The 17,185-nt window shown below is 31.5% G+C and overlaps 2 protein-coding genes across 5 annotated transcripts; both read left to right on the top strand.

Annotated features, from left to right (window-relative positions):
- Positions 1-3,087: 3,087 nt before the first annotated feature.
- Positions 3,088-9,405, top strand: LOC142527028 (uncharacterized). 4 transcript variants are annotated; one of them, XM_075631731.1, is made up of 16 exons: positions 3,090-3,353; positions 3,449-3,589; positions 4,014-4,105; positions 4,801-4,897; positions 5,438-5,481; positions 5,662-5,750; positions 6,270-6,361; positions 6,435-6,578; positions 7,129-7,276; positions 7,383-7,459; positions 7,824-7,895; positions 8,099-8,146; positions 8,269-8,378; positions 8,485-8,632; positions 8,727-8,937; positions 9,098-9,405. In XM_075631731.1, exons 1-16 carry the CDS (start codon positions 3,243-3,245, stop codon positions 9,145-9,147), a joined length of 1,674 nt encoding a protein of 557 aa, XP_075487846.1. In that variant the 5' UTR covers positions 3,090-3,242; the 3' UTR covers positions 9,148-9,405. The 4 variants fall into 4 exon arrangements, with proteins under 4 accessions (XP_075487847.1, XP_075487846.1, XP_075487845.1 ...); XM_075631730.1 differs by having other exon boundaries at positions 3,092-3,353; positions 8,251-8,378; XM_075631733.1 differs by lacking the exons at positions 3,449-3,589; positions 4,014-4,105 and having other exon boundaries at positions 3,257-3,383; positions 8,251-8,378.
- Positions 9,406-14,210: 4,805 nt separating this feature from the next.
- On the top strand, positions 14,211-15,319 carry LOC142527138 (uncharacterized). Its single transcript, XM_075631860.1, has 3 exons — positions 14,211-14,691; positions 14,795-14,854; positions 14,995-15,319. Exons 1-3 carry the CDS (start codon positions 14,305-14,307, stop codon positions 15,094-15,096), a joined length of 549 nt encoding a protein of 182 aa, XP_075487975.1. The 5' UTR covers positions 14,211-14,304; the 3' UTR covers positions 15,097-15,319.
- The last annotated feature ends 1,866 nt before the right edge of the window (positions 15,320-17,185 follow it).

Below are 17,185 nucleotides of genomic sequence, written 5' to 3'. Positions count from 1 at the left end.
ATTCTACCTTGTGACATTATTGATCGAAGATAATTCTTGTAAAAACAACACTTTTAGTCTCTTTAATTTAGAAATTACGTAATCGAAGAATTCTTTGAGTCGAAATAACAAACTACAAAATCAAAGGATAAAGAAATCCAAAAAAACTATAAATTTCATCTTTCAACGGTCCACACATTCAAGCTTTATTCATAATTTATTTTATTTTCTTATACTATCTACTTATTAATTACACAAGTCGCGCATAAAATATATATAAAACTCATAATTCAATTATAACTCATTAAAGAATTTAAATCATGTGATGTGTGCTTTAGTTATATATTTAATTAACATGATCTCTAAACACATTACATGTGCCTATATTGCAAATAAATTTAATTTTTTGATAGGTTAATCTACAAATATAAATATAAATGTATATTTATAAAGAAGATTTGTGTCACGGCCCAGCCCACTTGTGAGATTGTCCGTTTTGGCCCGAGGGCCTCACGGCTTTAAAACGCGTCAAAAGGGGTTGCTACTCGCTCATTTAAATGCCCAGCATCTCTCCCGTTGTTTGGCGGTGTGGGATTTCGCATAGGGACCTCTCACCCCTCATTTCGGGACTCAGCATCCTCGCTAAGGTTTGCCCCACCATCCCAAACCCACGCGGAGTCGTTCTGATACCATCTAGTGTGGGGCCCTTAGCTCCTAATCGTTATTACAATGCACTTTGATTAGGGTTAACTAATTACAGCGAAAAACGAGTTTAAAATTTATTTACAATGAGCCCGAAATATTTCTTCTACAATTTAAATACAAAAAATAATATTTAATCTCACATCATAAACATGCCCACACGTAATCAAAAACCAATCATATACAAACAACTCGTATCCTCGGGACATGCCCCGGTATATAGACACATATACATATATATTGGGAACAAAAAATATAAACCTCAACTCAAACTGTGACTCCCAACAGAAGCACCCTCTCCGGTCTCCTGATATCCTGGAGTACCTGCCATTGTCCACACACAAAGACAACAACAGCCCCCCTTGGGAGTGAGCAAAGCTCCGTATGGAACAACCATCATATATACCACAAGTATCTAAACAATGATATATGGTATGCAATGCATGTATGTCGTGGAGGTATCAGGTCAAATGCCCATCCACTGAGCACATGTCGGAATCAAACGAATCGCTATCAAATCAATGTTCGAGCTGGCATACCGGCCTCAATAAGGGATACTCGTATGATAGCGTCGACGAAGCGCCATCAAATCCCAAATCTCATATCAATCGTCGGGGCCACAAATGTCTATGCTTTAAGGGTCATATAATACCAAACATAGCATTGTGTTCACAAACCCCATAATCCAATCAAATCATATCAGGGTATCCAAGGATCATAGCTCAACGTGCATGTCATGTATCGATGTATGCATCAAACGATGTGTGTTAACAAAACATTTATTTTATACATCGATATCTCAATCTCAATGTCAAGTATGACACATCAATCAACAAATAAAGCATATAGACATGTATTTTCATTCCAATCAATCAAATCAATCCAACATATATCATATAATACAGATACCTGTCGTATGTTACCCGGTCGCAGCATACCTCAATTCTTCGTTCCAGTCGATGTAGCTTGAATATATCAGTATAATAATCTATCTACATCAATAACATATTCATTTCAATCAATAACTCAAATCGAAGACCTTGTGTCAACGATCCCAGAACTGAAATCGGTTCGTCGATTGGATAAACCGATAAGTCGCAAGATTGAAAAGAAAAATCAAAATCCTATATCTATTCTCTCCTCTCTCTGCTGTACGTACATTCGAATGAATTGATTTCTTCAATTCATATTTATCCTTTTATTTTTATTTTTAATTTTAAATATTATATTATATTATATTATATTAATAAAATAATATTATAACATCGGTACATTCCTTTGGACCAGTCAAATGATCAAATTTCTCAAAACTCAAAACATGAAACTTCTATATCTTTGAGTTTTCTACGTTATATCCAAATCTCAAATCATTTGGACTTCATATGACCAAGATATGTCATATTTTATTCTTAAAAATTAATTCATTATTTTTCAACTTATTTACGAAAATGCCATCAAAATAAATTGAATATTTTTCGACTTATTTACAAAAATGTCATAAAGCTATTTTATTTTCGGGGTCTCACAATTTAAAATGAAAATAAAGCACAACTAATGAAGAAAATTACTTAGCTTCAGGCTTAAGAAAAGTAGGGGACCGTAAACTTTTCATGAAGAAAATTACTTACCTTCCGGCTCTGGTGACATGCTACTCGTGTCCAATGGGTCAGCTTCTATCCTTGCTCAATGGAAAAAATGTTGATATCGTCTACATTCTATAAATTTTTTTATATATAACTAATAGAATGTAGACGATATCAACATTTTTTAAAAAAACTTAATGGAATTATATTAAAAAATTAATATAAAATTATTTTCAATTTGAAAGTATTATTTAATTTAAAAGGCAAGTGTTTTTAGAAAAAAAATTTATTGCAGAGTGTATCGTGACTTGACGAGCTTTTGGTTAGGTAGTGGACAGGAATAATAATAATAATAATAATAATAATAATAATAATAATAGATGTTTTGATATCTTCCGAGCTAGTTATTACGTGAGTTAACTTTATATAATAGTATAGATACAGATAATGGAGAGCAAATTGATTGATTAATGCAACTTGTGAATGAAGTTTAAATTCACGTTTAATTTATTTAATGTGTTTATTTGGGGATAATTCTAAATTTATGGTTTAATATAAATTTAGGAACATAACATGTTATTTTGCAAAAAAATTAGAAATCTTATTGATAAATTATTATTCTTTTGTGAGTGCTTTTTAATTAATTTATATTTAATCATGTTTAAAGGAGTCTGTCACTTTTTAAAAGACTAGTGATTATTTTTATTTGTCTAATAAAAGAAGATTATTTTTAGGAATATAAAATTTGAATTTGTAGTTGCTTGATTAACTCTCAGCAATATAATTTGGACAAATAACATTTTTATTTATTTTAGTTTCTCTTTATGCACGAAAAAAAAAAGGAAAAAATGAGGAGGTAGAAGGAACGGCTCTCAGTGAGTAAGCACTTGAAAATTGGTAGCTTTTATTAAAGTAGAATAATGGATGGATAGACACGGAGAAATGGCAATTCTCTGAGAGACATATCGGAATCTGACAATGGAAAAGAGAGATAGGGAATGGGAATTTCATCTTCGATCACTATCGTCCAGTGCCAGAGATTCCAACTACGCAACCGACCCGGCTTCCGATCCTTCAATCCTCAATTCCGTTGAGTCCCCTTCCTTTTTGGATGAATAGGTATATACGGTTGCCTAAGTGTACGTTTTTCTGTGGATTGATTCAAGTTTGTTTGAATTGCGTAGATCAAAAGGCTATATGAACTTTGTAAAAGTGAGAATTCAGAAGAGCTAATTGCTAGGGTTTACCCGCACCTGAACAGAATTTTTCAACGATCCGTTGCGTCGATTTCCAAGACTCAAACCTCCAACGGCCTTCTTTTGCTGGTACTTTATTTTTCTTGTTGTTTTCGTTCGTTGTATTTTATCATACCGTCAAAATTTGAGCACTTCTTTTATAAATATTGCTGATATCAACTGGATAATCTAAATAGTGAGTTTTCCGGGAATATTTATGGAATGGTGCGATTTTTATTTTATAAAAAAAACATATGTAACCGAGAAATAAACTACTTAAGTGAGGCTACCGTTCGCTCCATCATCCAGTAGAGAAACAAATGAGATCCAAATTATTAACAAAGCACAATGTCATGTCATTGGACTTTAAAATTTTAGAAAATTGCTATCTGTTTTGAAATCATTCTTTTGTTGTGAAATAAGTACTGCTGTTGTACCCATTTGATGGCGTATCTGATCCATTTTAATCCGAATAATTTACTCATACTCTAGGCTGTCATCCTTTGCCTTTCAGGTCATTCTTCAATTTTTCCTTGATTTTGGGGATGTCATTTTACACGATGCTGATCCTAGTCTTAGAACATTTTTCCGCTCATGTTTGAGCCGGTAAGGAGAAATTCATATTCTTTTCTTGGCAAAATAAATATAAAATATATGGGATATTGCTTGTGCATCTGTCCTATACTCATACTATATGAGAGCTGTGTACTATATTGAATGGATGTCTAGTGCAAAAGTTGACTGAGATTGGCAAAGTTAATTTTGTAAACACGAGATTAACTAAATTCGACCTTCTGGTTTCCTAATCCTCATTATCTGCTGGAGATTTGGGTTGCATTTAGATTTACATAGAATTAGTCTTGGATGTCCCCATTGTTATGTCAATGAATATATGTTGGTTGTTCATGCTTGGATTCCTAATAAATTAGATTACCCAAATTTTTTTGTCATTGGAATCATTATTTAATTTTTTGTATCTATGATCGTATGCAGCAGCAGTTTGAACTGACAGCAGTCTTTTTTCTTTACTTACTTTTGAAATTACCAAGCAACTGAAACTGGTGAATTTCAAAGTATTCTAAAATCACAATGTGTTTCTACATTTTTTCTTGCTTTTAGTTTATTCACTTTTTCTGGTGTATAGGAATCATAGTTAATGCCAACTCAATTATATTTGTTTTTCCACAAGCCATTTGTTAATGTCATGTTATTTACTTAAATGATATCTTATATCCAGTCCAATGGACTTGGATATAAATTTGATAGTCGTCACACATGCCCATTTTGGATTATTCTTGTAGTGAATTTGCAGACCCTGATGTTGCTGAGAAAACTCTTGAATTTTTGAACTCAAACAAAGGAAAGTTTCTAAGATCCTTTCCTACGCTACTTCCACAGGTATATGCTTTGAGATAAATTCTTGTAGATACTATTTATGCATATGATTGAGATAAATTATGACTTTTACCGATTGTGGATAAAATGGTGTTGATCGTGTGCAATAGATGACTGTGAGTCATATGATTAAATTCTCTCAAGAAAGAATGGTTCCATGAGATAGAAAATAGAATATTTTCACTTCCATTCCCCTTACAGGTTTGGGCTAATTCCCCACATTTATTCTCCGACATGCATTTTGTCTCTCTAATTTCTAGATATTTCGAGTTTCCCTGCTTTGGTCCAGTCCACTACCACCCCTTAGCCCAAACCTCTAGCAGAATGAGATTCAAGATTTACATTAGCGGCGAAGTGATAACTAACTGAAAGAATCGTAAGTGTAGTGTGTTTAAAAAGTGAATGACTTTCAAGATTTGTGCAAGCAACAATGATAGATAACTGAAAAAAATAGTAAAATTCACTAATTAAAGCACTACTTTTCTCTTTTTATGTCTCACAGCGTTGTATAGTCAAGTATTAATGTATTTTGTTAACATGCAGTTTTTCCCATTAATGCTGAAGTTGATTGCATGGAATGTAGAGAAGTAAGTTTCCTCCTACCACATTCTTCTTTGCTATCCACTAAAATTCAAGGTGGTGAGTGATAATCATTGATGAAATGTCACCCAAGTAAATGCGTTTTCTGCCACCACTGTCCACTGGGCTTGTCTCTTGCATGTAGTCAATTGGTCTTTCGGCTCTGAATCTTTTTCTTTCTCATGCAGATTAGAAAATTTATTCATAAGAGTTTTTGGTGAATTCATCTCTCCTGGATCATTCATTCCCCTTTTCCCATCACTTGTTGACTTACCTCGTGAGTTCATTTTTCTTGATTTTGTGACAACTATGATCTCTGGCTTGCATTCATTAGCATTGTGGAGAGGGTTTATCTCATGTAGTACCTGCCGTGCATCGGTGTTCAGAATATGGCTTTCGAAGTCTCTATATGAGTTGACCTTATAGAAGCTATTGTTTGAGCCTTTTAATTTAGTTTCGGAAGTTATCCTTATTAAGCTTAAAAACGAAGTGTTTTTATACTTGGAAGTGCTAAGCTTCAGTTTCATTGGGTAGTTATGTACATAATTTATGTTTGTGGTTCTTTTATGTTTTTTAAGCTCAGTTGGTGAAGAAAAAGTAGAATTAAATCATTTTCTTTATTCTTCAGTCTTTTGCCTTACGTTATTAGGTATCTGTTAGATACAGGATCTTATTTGCTCTCACCCTGTCAAGTATGTGGGAACAGAACCACCATTGTTTCGAGTGAAGATCTGTTTTGTGTAAATTTCTTGCTCATAATTTTACACAGTAACATCTTTCTTTATGTCTTGACTAGTACTGGTTGTGGCACTGGAAAAGGTTGAAAGAAGTTCTGGGTCACTTGTTGGAAGCAGCATAGCTTCAATTCAGAAAAGTGCTGCACCGGAGGTCTGGACAGAACTTCTTGAAAATATACCAGTTAAATTTCTGCTTGATGATAATAACCATTGTTTGTATACAGATGTTGCTCGCACTCATGGATGAAGCATATACAGGATCAACCATTGGAGTTGGCGGTGCAGATTCTGAATCTGAAGATAGCACTACTATGACTGTTGACCCTATCTTTCTTGATCTCCTCAAGGATGAGAATGATGGCCTTTCTGTATGGTACTTTCTGTGTAATTTGTTGGATAACCAAAGTATTTGGTCTATCATAATTAGGCCGTGAACTGTTATAGCTTTTCCTCTGGTTTGTTACTTCAATTTTTGTTGGCAATATCTAATAACTACCTTTATCATTCCATGATTGTTCTACTGCAAGTTAAAGCCAATGTTTTGGCCTACTGATGTTTCACACACCTTTTATTCAATTTTATTTTTTGTAAGAGTATGTGATTTTAGGCTCGCTTGCGCAATTGGTCTCCCGTTTTCCTAATTTGCCAAGCAATTTGATTTATTTTTCACCATTAAAGTAATTATTATCCTGTTCTAGATGAAGGATCAATTGAGCTACTAGTTTCTAGAAATTTTGCTTATTGGTATTTAAAGCTACATGGACTTTTATACTTTTTTGTTTGTAATGTTATTGGTATTGCTTAAAATTATTAGGGAATATTTGTATATTTATATATTCTTTTATTCTACGATTGAGTCTTTCTTTTGTTAAAATTTACCTGGGTACCTGATGTTTCTTTGTCGTTTTGATGTTTCAGGAGCGACATTGGACCTCTCCTACCATAGCTGCTATTTTGCAGGCTGTAATTAATACCCCCCAGTCTGATAGATTGAAAGAAGCACTTAAAATAGCCCCACGGCTTCTTGATTCGTATTTTGCTTCAGCTGTTTATGATGCCAATGATTGTAGGTTAACTCCTCCATGTATTCTGTATTAGCTTTTACTTGAAATGAGATTTTAATAGTTATTCCGCCAGATTACTTTATTGATTCTGATTTATATCTGTGCCAGCTTTAATCTGTGCTTTGATTCCTCTGCTAATGGCTAGATACTCGTCACTATTTCCTGACAAAGTGTTCTCATATGAGGTAAGAAAGTTTCAAATGATCTATTCTTTTTGTGTGTATGCGTGATGCAAACTTTTATTGGGAGCTTGTATTAATGCGTAAACAATTATACTTCACAAAACACCATCGTGACTTCTAGTAATTCAAATCACTCATTCACAACATATTGGCCCAATGCATTGTTATCCGCAGAGGTTTTCTAATTATGTACCAGTGACGTTGAAAATGCCCTTTGATTCCCAAAAAAATTAATAATAATAATTTTCTCCTTGCCTACACATATTCGCGTATACACAGTTGTGTAGTATAACTTATTCTTCTACTTGGGCTCAGGGAGATTTTACTTAGCAATATATTATATTAAGCCACTCGTGTACACCTGCAGGTTCAGAAGAGGCTTGTAGAATTCATGCTTGCTGCCTTTCACCGTTCTCCTCATTTCATTGCACTTCTGAAGGTATCTTTAGAGTGGATCTTGCTTTAAATTATCTGAAGGTGGCGTATGCATATTTTTTCTTATACTTTCTCTGAGAGGGTATCTAACAGTGTCATACTTCTATGGCAACTCAAAATAAGAAAGTTGTCTGATGATACAAGGCTACGTGTGCATATGCTCTAATACTCTATGAATGAGATATAATAATTGGATTTTTATTGCAGAAACCAATTGTGAACAGGCTTGGAGAAGCTTATGACAACCCTGCGAAGGTCAGTTCAAACTGCGCTTGCACGTAGTTTCTCTAAATTAATGTTGATAACTCAATGGTCAATGAACGATATTCTGTTCAACAAAATTTATGAATCTTGTGTAGACTGAGTTGGCTCTACAGCTTTGTTGGGCTATTGGCGAGCATGGAGGAGGAGGTGGAGCTCACAAAGATGAAGCTCGCGAACTTTTTGAGAGCTTGGAATTACTCCTATATGAAAACCTTTCTTCAAGGTATATTATGTTTTCCAAGGTACTTCCCATCAATTGTCATTTTCCATTTACACGCTGATGATTTTCTTGTCCTTTCTTTTTTTTTCTCTTTTTGGTGTGTGAAAAGTCGTCTGGGATTTGGTGAAGCTTCCCACAGTTCTGGTTTTAAAAAATCTTCTCAGTCGAGGCTCCTCTGTTTTGTGGTGACCGCAATAGCGAAACTTGCCACTTTTCATCGCGAATTACTTCCAAGGGCTCGTGTGTCGTTGGCAAAGGTCGGAATATTTTTACTCCACACATACACGAAGACTTAAATAGCATCCAAAAGACAGTTAACCTCTGGCTTAGACTTTTGTGTGAAATTTGCAGGTTGCTCGCTCACGAATTTCTGATGCAATGGTGTGGAAACGTGCGCAAGATTGTTTGAGTTTGATGAATGAACCTGCTGTGTGTATGTCTATTTTGGGACCTGTTCACCCTTCAAGTGAAGTCAAGCAGCATTCAGGTATCGTCAACTGGGACGAAGGCAGCATGAAAATGATTGCTCATATTCCGTTTTATATTTTAGGTGGCCAAGAAGGTACATATTTCCATGCAAAATCTCATATTTTGATTTGAATCTGAACCGATGCTTGTGTCCATCTTATTTCTTCTTTTTCTTTTTGGTGAAATCATCTGTTCTCCCGCAGTACTCGCAACTTGTCAGATCTTCAATTATGAATTCTTTTTCCTTGTTGCAGGTCCTCCTTCCCATGATTTTTCTTTTGGAGAAATTATTCCGAGAAAGTAGGCATTATTTCTAGTTTCGTCAAGGTAAAAACCTGAAAGCTAATATGCATGCCAGAAATAAATGTTTTTCTCTGATGTGGAAATTTTGTTATTAAAGGATGGGACAAGTATACTGTTTTCAACTTTAAAAATCATGCTGTCTCGACAAATTATTCTTTGAAGCCACCACCATCTACTAGGTTTCCGTGGTGTAGTTTCCATTTCCCTACCCCACCAATCTATCTAAAATATTATTTATCGAATAAATTTTTTCAATTCACTTTCAGTTTTTAACTTGCAATGTATCTAAAATATTATTTATCGAATAAATTTTTTCAATTCACTTTCAGTTTTTAACTTGTTTTCTAGTACAATCGAGTCCTTCTCTTTATTTCCAGAAATACTTTACGTTTAGTTGTATGGGACAGGTGGGCCAAAATTGAGGTGATGTAACACAAAATTAGTATCAAATACTTATTAAAAAAGTACAATGATCTCAAGTACTTGACTTTATGCAGCTTGGTGGCCTTATCTTATTTAATACTTCATTATATCTTTGGTTGATGAAAATTATTTGCGCAAGTTAACTTGGCCTAACAACGACCTTTAAGAAAAAAATCACTGTGATTCGAAGATAGCAGAGTCTAATTTCCTTTACTAACTAACAAAGAAAGTCTATTTCGAAAAACTACGAGTTTTCTAGAATGATTATTTTTTTTAATAAACATATTGGTAGAATTTTAGTTACAATAATAATTAATAAGGATTTCAAGCACACAAAGTGCGCGCAGCGCATGGCTAGGAATGTGCACGTCGTGAAACAATCTACTCAAGCCACACGAGTAAATGACGTCATCCAATTCACGTCTCTTTGATATATTTATTATTATATATCTATTCTATTTTATTAAGGGTGAGGATAGATAGTAACCATCTAAAGGACACTAAATTTTTTTTTTCAACTTTACCCTTGTATGATATTAATATTACACTTTTGTTTTTTGTTTTTTTAAGTTCTAACATACTTTTATTTTTATTTTTTTTATTTTCAATTCAAATATCAATTTTGTCCCTCCATAATTTGTCAAATTTCACTTTAGTCCATCGATAATGATAAAAAAAAATATAAACACACGCATCGCGTGTGTTTATAAATAGATAATAGATAATATTTTTATACAATTAGTCTACTTTTACAAAAAGTAGATAATATTATCTACTTTTGTAAACAATTAGTCTACTTTTACAAAAGTAGATAATATTTTTATAATTATTTAAATAAATTTTTTATATATAATTATCTCGAATAAGTTGGAAAAAAAATAAGTAAGAAAAAAAGCCTAGATTCCACATGAAACACGGATCAACAAAAATAAATAGATAATTTCAGATTCCAAATTTCACATTAAACAATATTAAATATAAAATATGATTATATATACATGTAATGCTTACATACACAATCACTAATATATATAAAGAAATGAGTAAGTATATTGTGAGACGGTCTCACGAATCTTTATCTGTGAGACGGATCAATCCTATCAATATTTACAATAAAAAGTAATATTCTTAGCATAAAAAATAATATTTTTTCATGGATGATCCAAATAAGAGATCCGTCTCATAAAATACGATGTGTGAGACTGTCTGATACAATTTTTTGCCTAAAAAAATATACCTAATTTTCCGTACAAATTGTTGACTCTTTCACGCCGTGCCACAATTTACTAACATCACTTTCTTTCTCTGTGTTCCCGAAATTATTCCGTCATAAAAAAAAAAAAAGTAATGTAGTCGTTCGTTTAAAATAATAAAGTAAAATTGCCGGCTATATAGTTTAATCTTAAAATATATAATACATTTATAAAAATTAAATTATACTGGTCCGATTCCAACATATTATTAAAAAAAACTAAACGATAAATCTAGAATAATTATAATAATCCAATTCCAACATCTTGTAAAACTAAATGCATGCATCTGACATATTCGTCAAACATACATATATATATATATATATATATATATATATAAAAGTTAGTTTGAAGCGAGGAAGATTTTTTTTTTACTAAACAAAATATAAAATCAATATATGTGTCTTCAAATAAATTTTCATTTGAATCATGTGCAAGTCTTGTGGTGTTAATTTCAGAAACTCCAGGATATTCTTAAATATTAATAAGTCAAAATTATTTATATATTTTAAAACCGATTATTATTATTATTATTATTGTTATCGACGGCTGCACTGAGTCAGATGTAACAGGTGGTTTTGTCGAAGTGACTCATATTTTAAATCGTAATTAAAAAAATATAAATAATTTTCTAAAACTAATTGCTTTTTTATAAATCTCAAAATTAATATTTGAAATTTTCCAAATTAAATAGTTAACATTGTTAATTTATACACGAGGTAGACCTAATTAATCATCATAATCGGCTTCATATTTAATTTGTTGCAACAATGTTGTCGGTATACGTCGTGTTCTATTGTCCTTTGGCTTCAAGAGTTCGCAGGTGAAATGGAAATAAGCACAACATCATAACACGAGGGTCGGCCGGTGAATTTTCCCGATTTTGCACCTATTTCGATGCTCTCCCCTAATTGTAGGGTAACTTATTTGTCCCACCATATACAGATTTACAAATTTTTATATAAAAATCATTTTATGTGATAATTAGTACCATATATGTTGGCCGCCAGGTATCACAATTTCCGTATATAATTTGTATATTTTTCATTTTTGGTCATGTTATCAGTCAATTCAGAGTTTTAATACACTCGCTAACTTATATATTTTTTATTTTAGTCCTTTTATACATTGACAACTGACATGACGTCAGATGTTGTCGACGTGTTAGACATCACATCAACATTCTAATGATAAATAAATTAAATTACAAAACAAAAATGTTCAAGTTAATAGACTAAAATCGTGAATTTACCGATAACATGATCAAAAATTAAAATTATATATATATATATATATATATACACACACACATGAAGTTATGAAGCTATCTCATACTAAACTTTACTGTATGCAAGTTCCCTGTTGAGTGTTGCTGACACTTAAAGCCGCCAAACTTCGATAGCTAACTAATATATGTGCAGTGCACCACATAAATTGTAATTACAGTAATCGAATTAATGCGTGTGTGAATGTCGATGTAATTAAGGTTATATATATCAATTAGATTATGAAAATTTTCTATTAAATTTGCCTTATTTGAATATATGAAACTATTTATGATTATATATTTGTATCTGCACGAAAACCAGGAACCACTGTCCTAATTGTTCGACATCAGCAGATAATAGTTGATTTGGCATGTCAAAGGTTTCTTAATTAAGCCTTCTTAGTTTGGTTCTTAAGTCAATAAATATATATTTTGCATAGATACTGAAGGGTCACGTTTATCTGTTTTCAAAGGCCAGAGCTTCACCTTTTCTATCAATAAATTACACTTATTTTGGTAAGATCGATATTATACAAATTAATTAAATAATACTGTTTGATTTGATCGGAAGAGTTTTAATCTCCCCAATTGTGTACCATTCTCAAAACAATCCATAAACTAATATATGTGGTGACGCAACTACAAGATATATACTTTTAAAATTGAATTTAAATTTTCATAATAATCTAGGTTACTTTATATGAATAAATTAAAATTTTACTCTCAAATTAATTTGGTTCACATTATGATTATCCAGAAAGGATTATATTGATAAAGGAAAATCTTATATATTTAATGAGGAGTAGAAATTATGTTACAAAATACATTAATTGAAATGACAAAATTATCTCTGTATTTTATTTGGAAAAATATTTAAAAAATGTATGATAGTTTTGTTGTTTCAAATGCACTTTGTAACCAAATATGTAATCTTCATCGTACATGTAGCATGATCCAGATCGATAAAAGGGACAAAGGCCAATTCTATCCTACACCAGGTGAGTTACTCCCCTTTATTTTTTTCTTATCCCTGTCTTTTTATTATTATTATTATTATTATTATTATTATTATTATATTTCACACTACTTTAACCAAAATCAACCAAACTAATCATTAAACTAATTTCGTTTCATGTATATAACATGTGTTATATCATTATATTATTATTCTCAAATTTTAAAACTTAATATTTCATATTTAAAAATTACATGAAATTTTTATTTGATAGGAACTTTCGAGATTTGAGATTTTCATTTCTATTATTCTTATTTTTGTAGTAGAATCATATAAAATGTCAAAAATCAATATTTTAAAATTTAATTATTATAACAAATTCTATGTTATACCCATTTATAAACGCGAATAAATTTACTGTAGCTATTGATATATTTTAAGAAAAAATGATCTAATGGCAAAAATAATTACTAATGGCGGGAATAAAAGGTGGAAATTATCTAATAACCGAACTAAAATTGATAAAAATAAATAAAAAAGTTGACATGTATAGATTATTTAGTAACAGGGAGTAAATCTCCCGGAGTAGGATAGAATTGTCCCAATTATTATGGGAAATGTTTATGTCAAATGTCAATTTCTTCAAAACCTTACAGACTAGTTCGAAAGGGAAAGGGAAGATAGAAAACAAGATTTGGCAAATCTCTGCCAATAATATTCTAATCTCACACCACAAACTGCCGAACCCCATCACAAACATACATTAATATAATTAATATATATATATATATTCTATTTTATTAAGTGTGAGGATATGATAGTAACTATCTAGTGGACACCAAATTCTTCTTCCAATTTTACCATTATATGATACTGATATTACACTTTTGTTTTTTGTTTTAATCTCAACACACACTTTTATTTTTTTATTTTCAACAATTCAAATATCAATTTAATCCCTCCATAATTTGTCAAATTTCACTTTAATCGATCAACTGTAACATAAAATTTAAAAGTGGAATAAACCAAATACATTTTTACTATTTTATATCAAAAAACACTCAGTTGCGGTTGGTCAAAATTATACCTACCTCAACCTCCATTAATCAAGATTCCCATCTCTCATATAATAAATATTATATATACTCCACTATATATACATATGTATTTTTTTTTTCAATGTGAGGGCTTAATTCTTCAAAACTGGATTAAGACACTAAATACCTAACTTCAGCATCTTCAATTAATTAATGAAGAAACATGATGAAGATTTCTTCTGATGAAAAAATGGCGGATTCCGGTGAAGAGAGCAGCAGCTGGACTTTCTACATACAAGGGTTCATGCGTGATGATGATAAAAACAGCACCTTGTCTTCAGATTACGAAACCCCTTCTCTTCTTTCTGATGCTGCTTCGTCCGCTGTCAAAAAGTCGGTAGATGATGTTCACGGGGCAGATACAAAATTAGGGTTTCCTGATGGAACCAGAGGTAATGGTAATGATAACGATAATTACAATAATATGGGCAGGAATACGAGTATCATGTGCAAGCAAAACAGTTTCAAGAAACAGAAAACTAAAGTGCCTGCAGCTGTGATGGATTATGATCTAGAGGACACCGCAAGTTCTCCTGCAAACAGTCCCAAGGTAATTAGCTTCCCAACAAAAGATATATTATAACCATTTCTTAGTTTAATTTCTTGATTTTATGTAATATTTTTGTTTCTTGCATGCTTCTGTTCTTCAACAGATTTCTTACATGAATGAGTTCATGAATCATAAAGAAAAAGGAAAGGCTGATGTTTCTCAGGTATCGCCCTTCAAAAAGAAAACTAATAATTCACGATCGATCGTTGTCCCACTAGATTATATTTTGGGTTCCTTTCCGTTTTCGAGGATTTAGCTCATCACTCGCATGACTATTAATTATCTTTCTTTTTTGTTGAACAGGGGAAAAGAATGATTTTTGGCAAGGGCGGAGCATTGAGCGATCATCACGTTGAAAAGGAGAGTAACTTCGCAGACTTGAAGAAGAGGACATGTGATTATTGATTTATTTTTTCATTTACGTTCATGAATCAGAAATTTATAAATCACCAATATCAAAGAATAATAAAAATCACTTCGATATATATTTATATATATACACACACACAAACATTGTATTTCAAGAAAAGGGTCAAGTGCGTAATTAAAGTGAGTTTGTAGCATTGTGAGTGACATTCAACTTTACTTGATTCGATCTTTGTTTGATTTGGATAGTGTGTTTTGCCTATCTTTGAACTATTCTTTTGGACTTTTTATTTTCTCACGGTGACTAGCATTTTAATTGACGGATATGATACAAATATTTAATCGAACGCTCTTTGATGAAAGGTGAAGAAGGGCAATTGAATGTTTTACGTGGGATGAGGGGGTGTTCAAACTTCGGATAAAACCGAAAAAACCGAAAATCCAAACCGAACGAACCGAAATCCGAATTTTGTAATTCGGATATAAATGTTAAAATCGAAGTTTATTTGGTTCGGTTTCGGATTATATATGGCAAAACCGAAAAAACCGAAATTTCATTAAATTAATAATTTTTTATATTTTTATTTATATTATATATTTTGATATGATATTTAGTGAATGAAAAACCATTTTGAACAATTTTTAGTTGATTATTGTTTGTTTAATTAATTTAGACATTATGTTTAAATATTTTACTAAGGAAAATTTAATGTGTTATATTTTACAATATATTTATATTATCAACTTAAAAAATTATACCAAAACCGAATTAACCGACCGAAATAACCGAACCGTTTTGGTAGAAAACCGAACCAAACTGAAGAAAAATAGTTCGGATATCGGATTATATATTTCAAAAACCCAAAACCGAAAAAACCGAAATAAAAAACCGAAAACCGAACCGAACCGACTGATGAACACCCCTACGTGGTATGAAAGTTATTTTTTTTATAAATAATTGTACAAATTTTGATTGATTTATTTTTTTATCTGAAAAGGATTATAAATACAACACATACTTTTGGCCTCTATGTTAGTACGTATAACACATATGTGCATATAATTAATTTACGGGTAAGCTAGAGAAAAATCTGCAATTCAAGTTTCACTTTAGGATCTACTCCATATGACATAAAATTTTAGTTCGAACTCTTCAATTTTAACAAAATGATAAAAAAAATATCCTTCATTTTATAAGTGCACCAGAAATATTATCTGAGGTAAAATAATTTCATATATACAATATGATTATTATTTTGTAATTAAATGTTTGAGGAGGAGATTTTTCTCAAAAAATTATATATAGATCCGAACATATGTTCGAGATTAAATATTTACAAAACTTATTCCAATGCTTTAAAATATTTACAAGGAAAGCTAGCTAGCCATGATTTGACATCAGAAACAAAGAGTAACATATTAGAATCCTACGATAAACTTATTATTCAAAGTAACTGGTTCTTAGAAATATTGTCAGATTCCTCTAAATTCTTCAGAGATTTTAATGGAAGATGAACCATTCAACCACCACAATATGACATACCATTAACTAGTGGTACACCAACTAAAAGATATTGTCGGCCATAATTGTCAAAACAATTCAAAAGTTTAAATCCGAATTTAAATCCACCAAGACTTCTATAAATATGTTAGGACAACAGGAAAATGAAGGCATCATTCAACCTTTTCTTTTTTCACTTTCAGTTTATATGTGTTGTAATTATAGCTACAATAAATAGCTAAAAAAGTTTTTATTCTATAGGAAATTACTGTGTAATATTATGTTGTATGTTTGAATAAAAAAATCAAGATTTACTGCTCATCTCTTGTATTATTTTCAAAATTAAAATTATTTAATATATACTTGAGGTATAAAAACGATACAGGGTTGGTCGAATGGATCTACATCAAGAACCATCTATTGCGACTGTGTGGTTAGGCTATGAAGAGCAATCTGTAAAACCCGGTGGATACAATCTGATGTCATTCTGGTCAAGGATGTAAAATGTTCTAATTTATATATGTGTGTGTGTGTGTGTGTCTTTGCGTGACATATGTCTTTGAACATACTCGATATATATATAACAACGCCACGTACGAAAAAATAGGCTCAAGTAAGATTTTGAAA

Source organism: Primulina tabacum, chromosome 15 (genome assembly GCF_025594145.1).
Source record: "Primulina tabacum isolate GXHZ01 chromosome 15, ASM2559414v2, whole genome shotgun sequence".
NCBI lineage: Eukaryota > Viridiplantae > Streptophyta > Magnoliopsida > Lamiales > Gesneriaceae > Primulina > Primulina tabacum.
The sequence above is the reverse complement of the archived record's forward strand: the minus strand, read 5'-3'. Positions and strand labels throughout refer to the sequence as shown.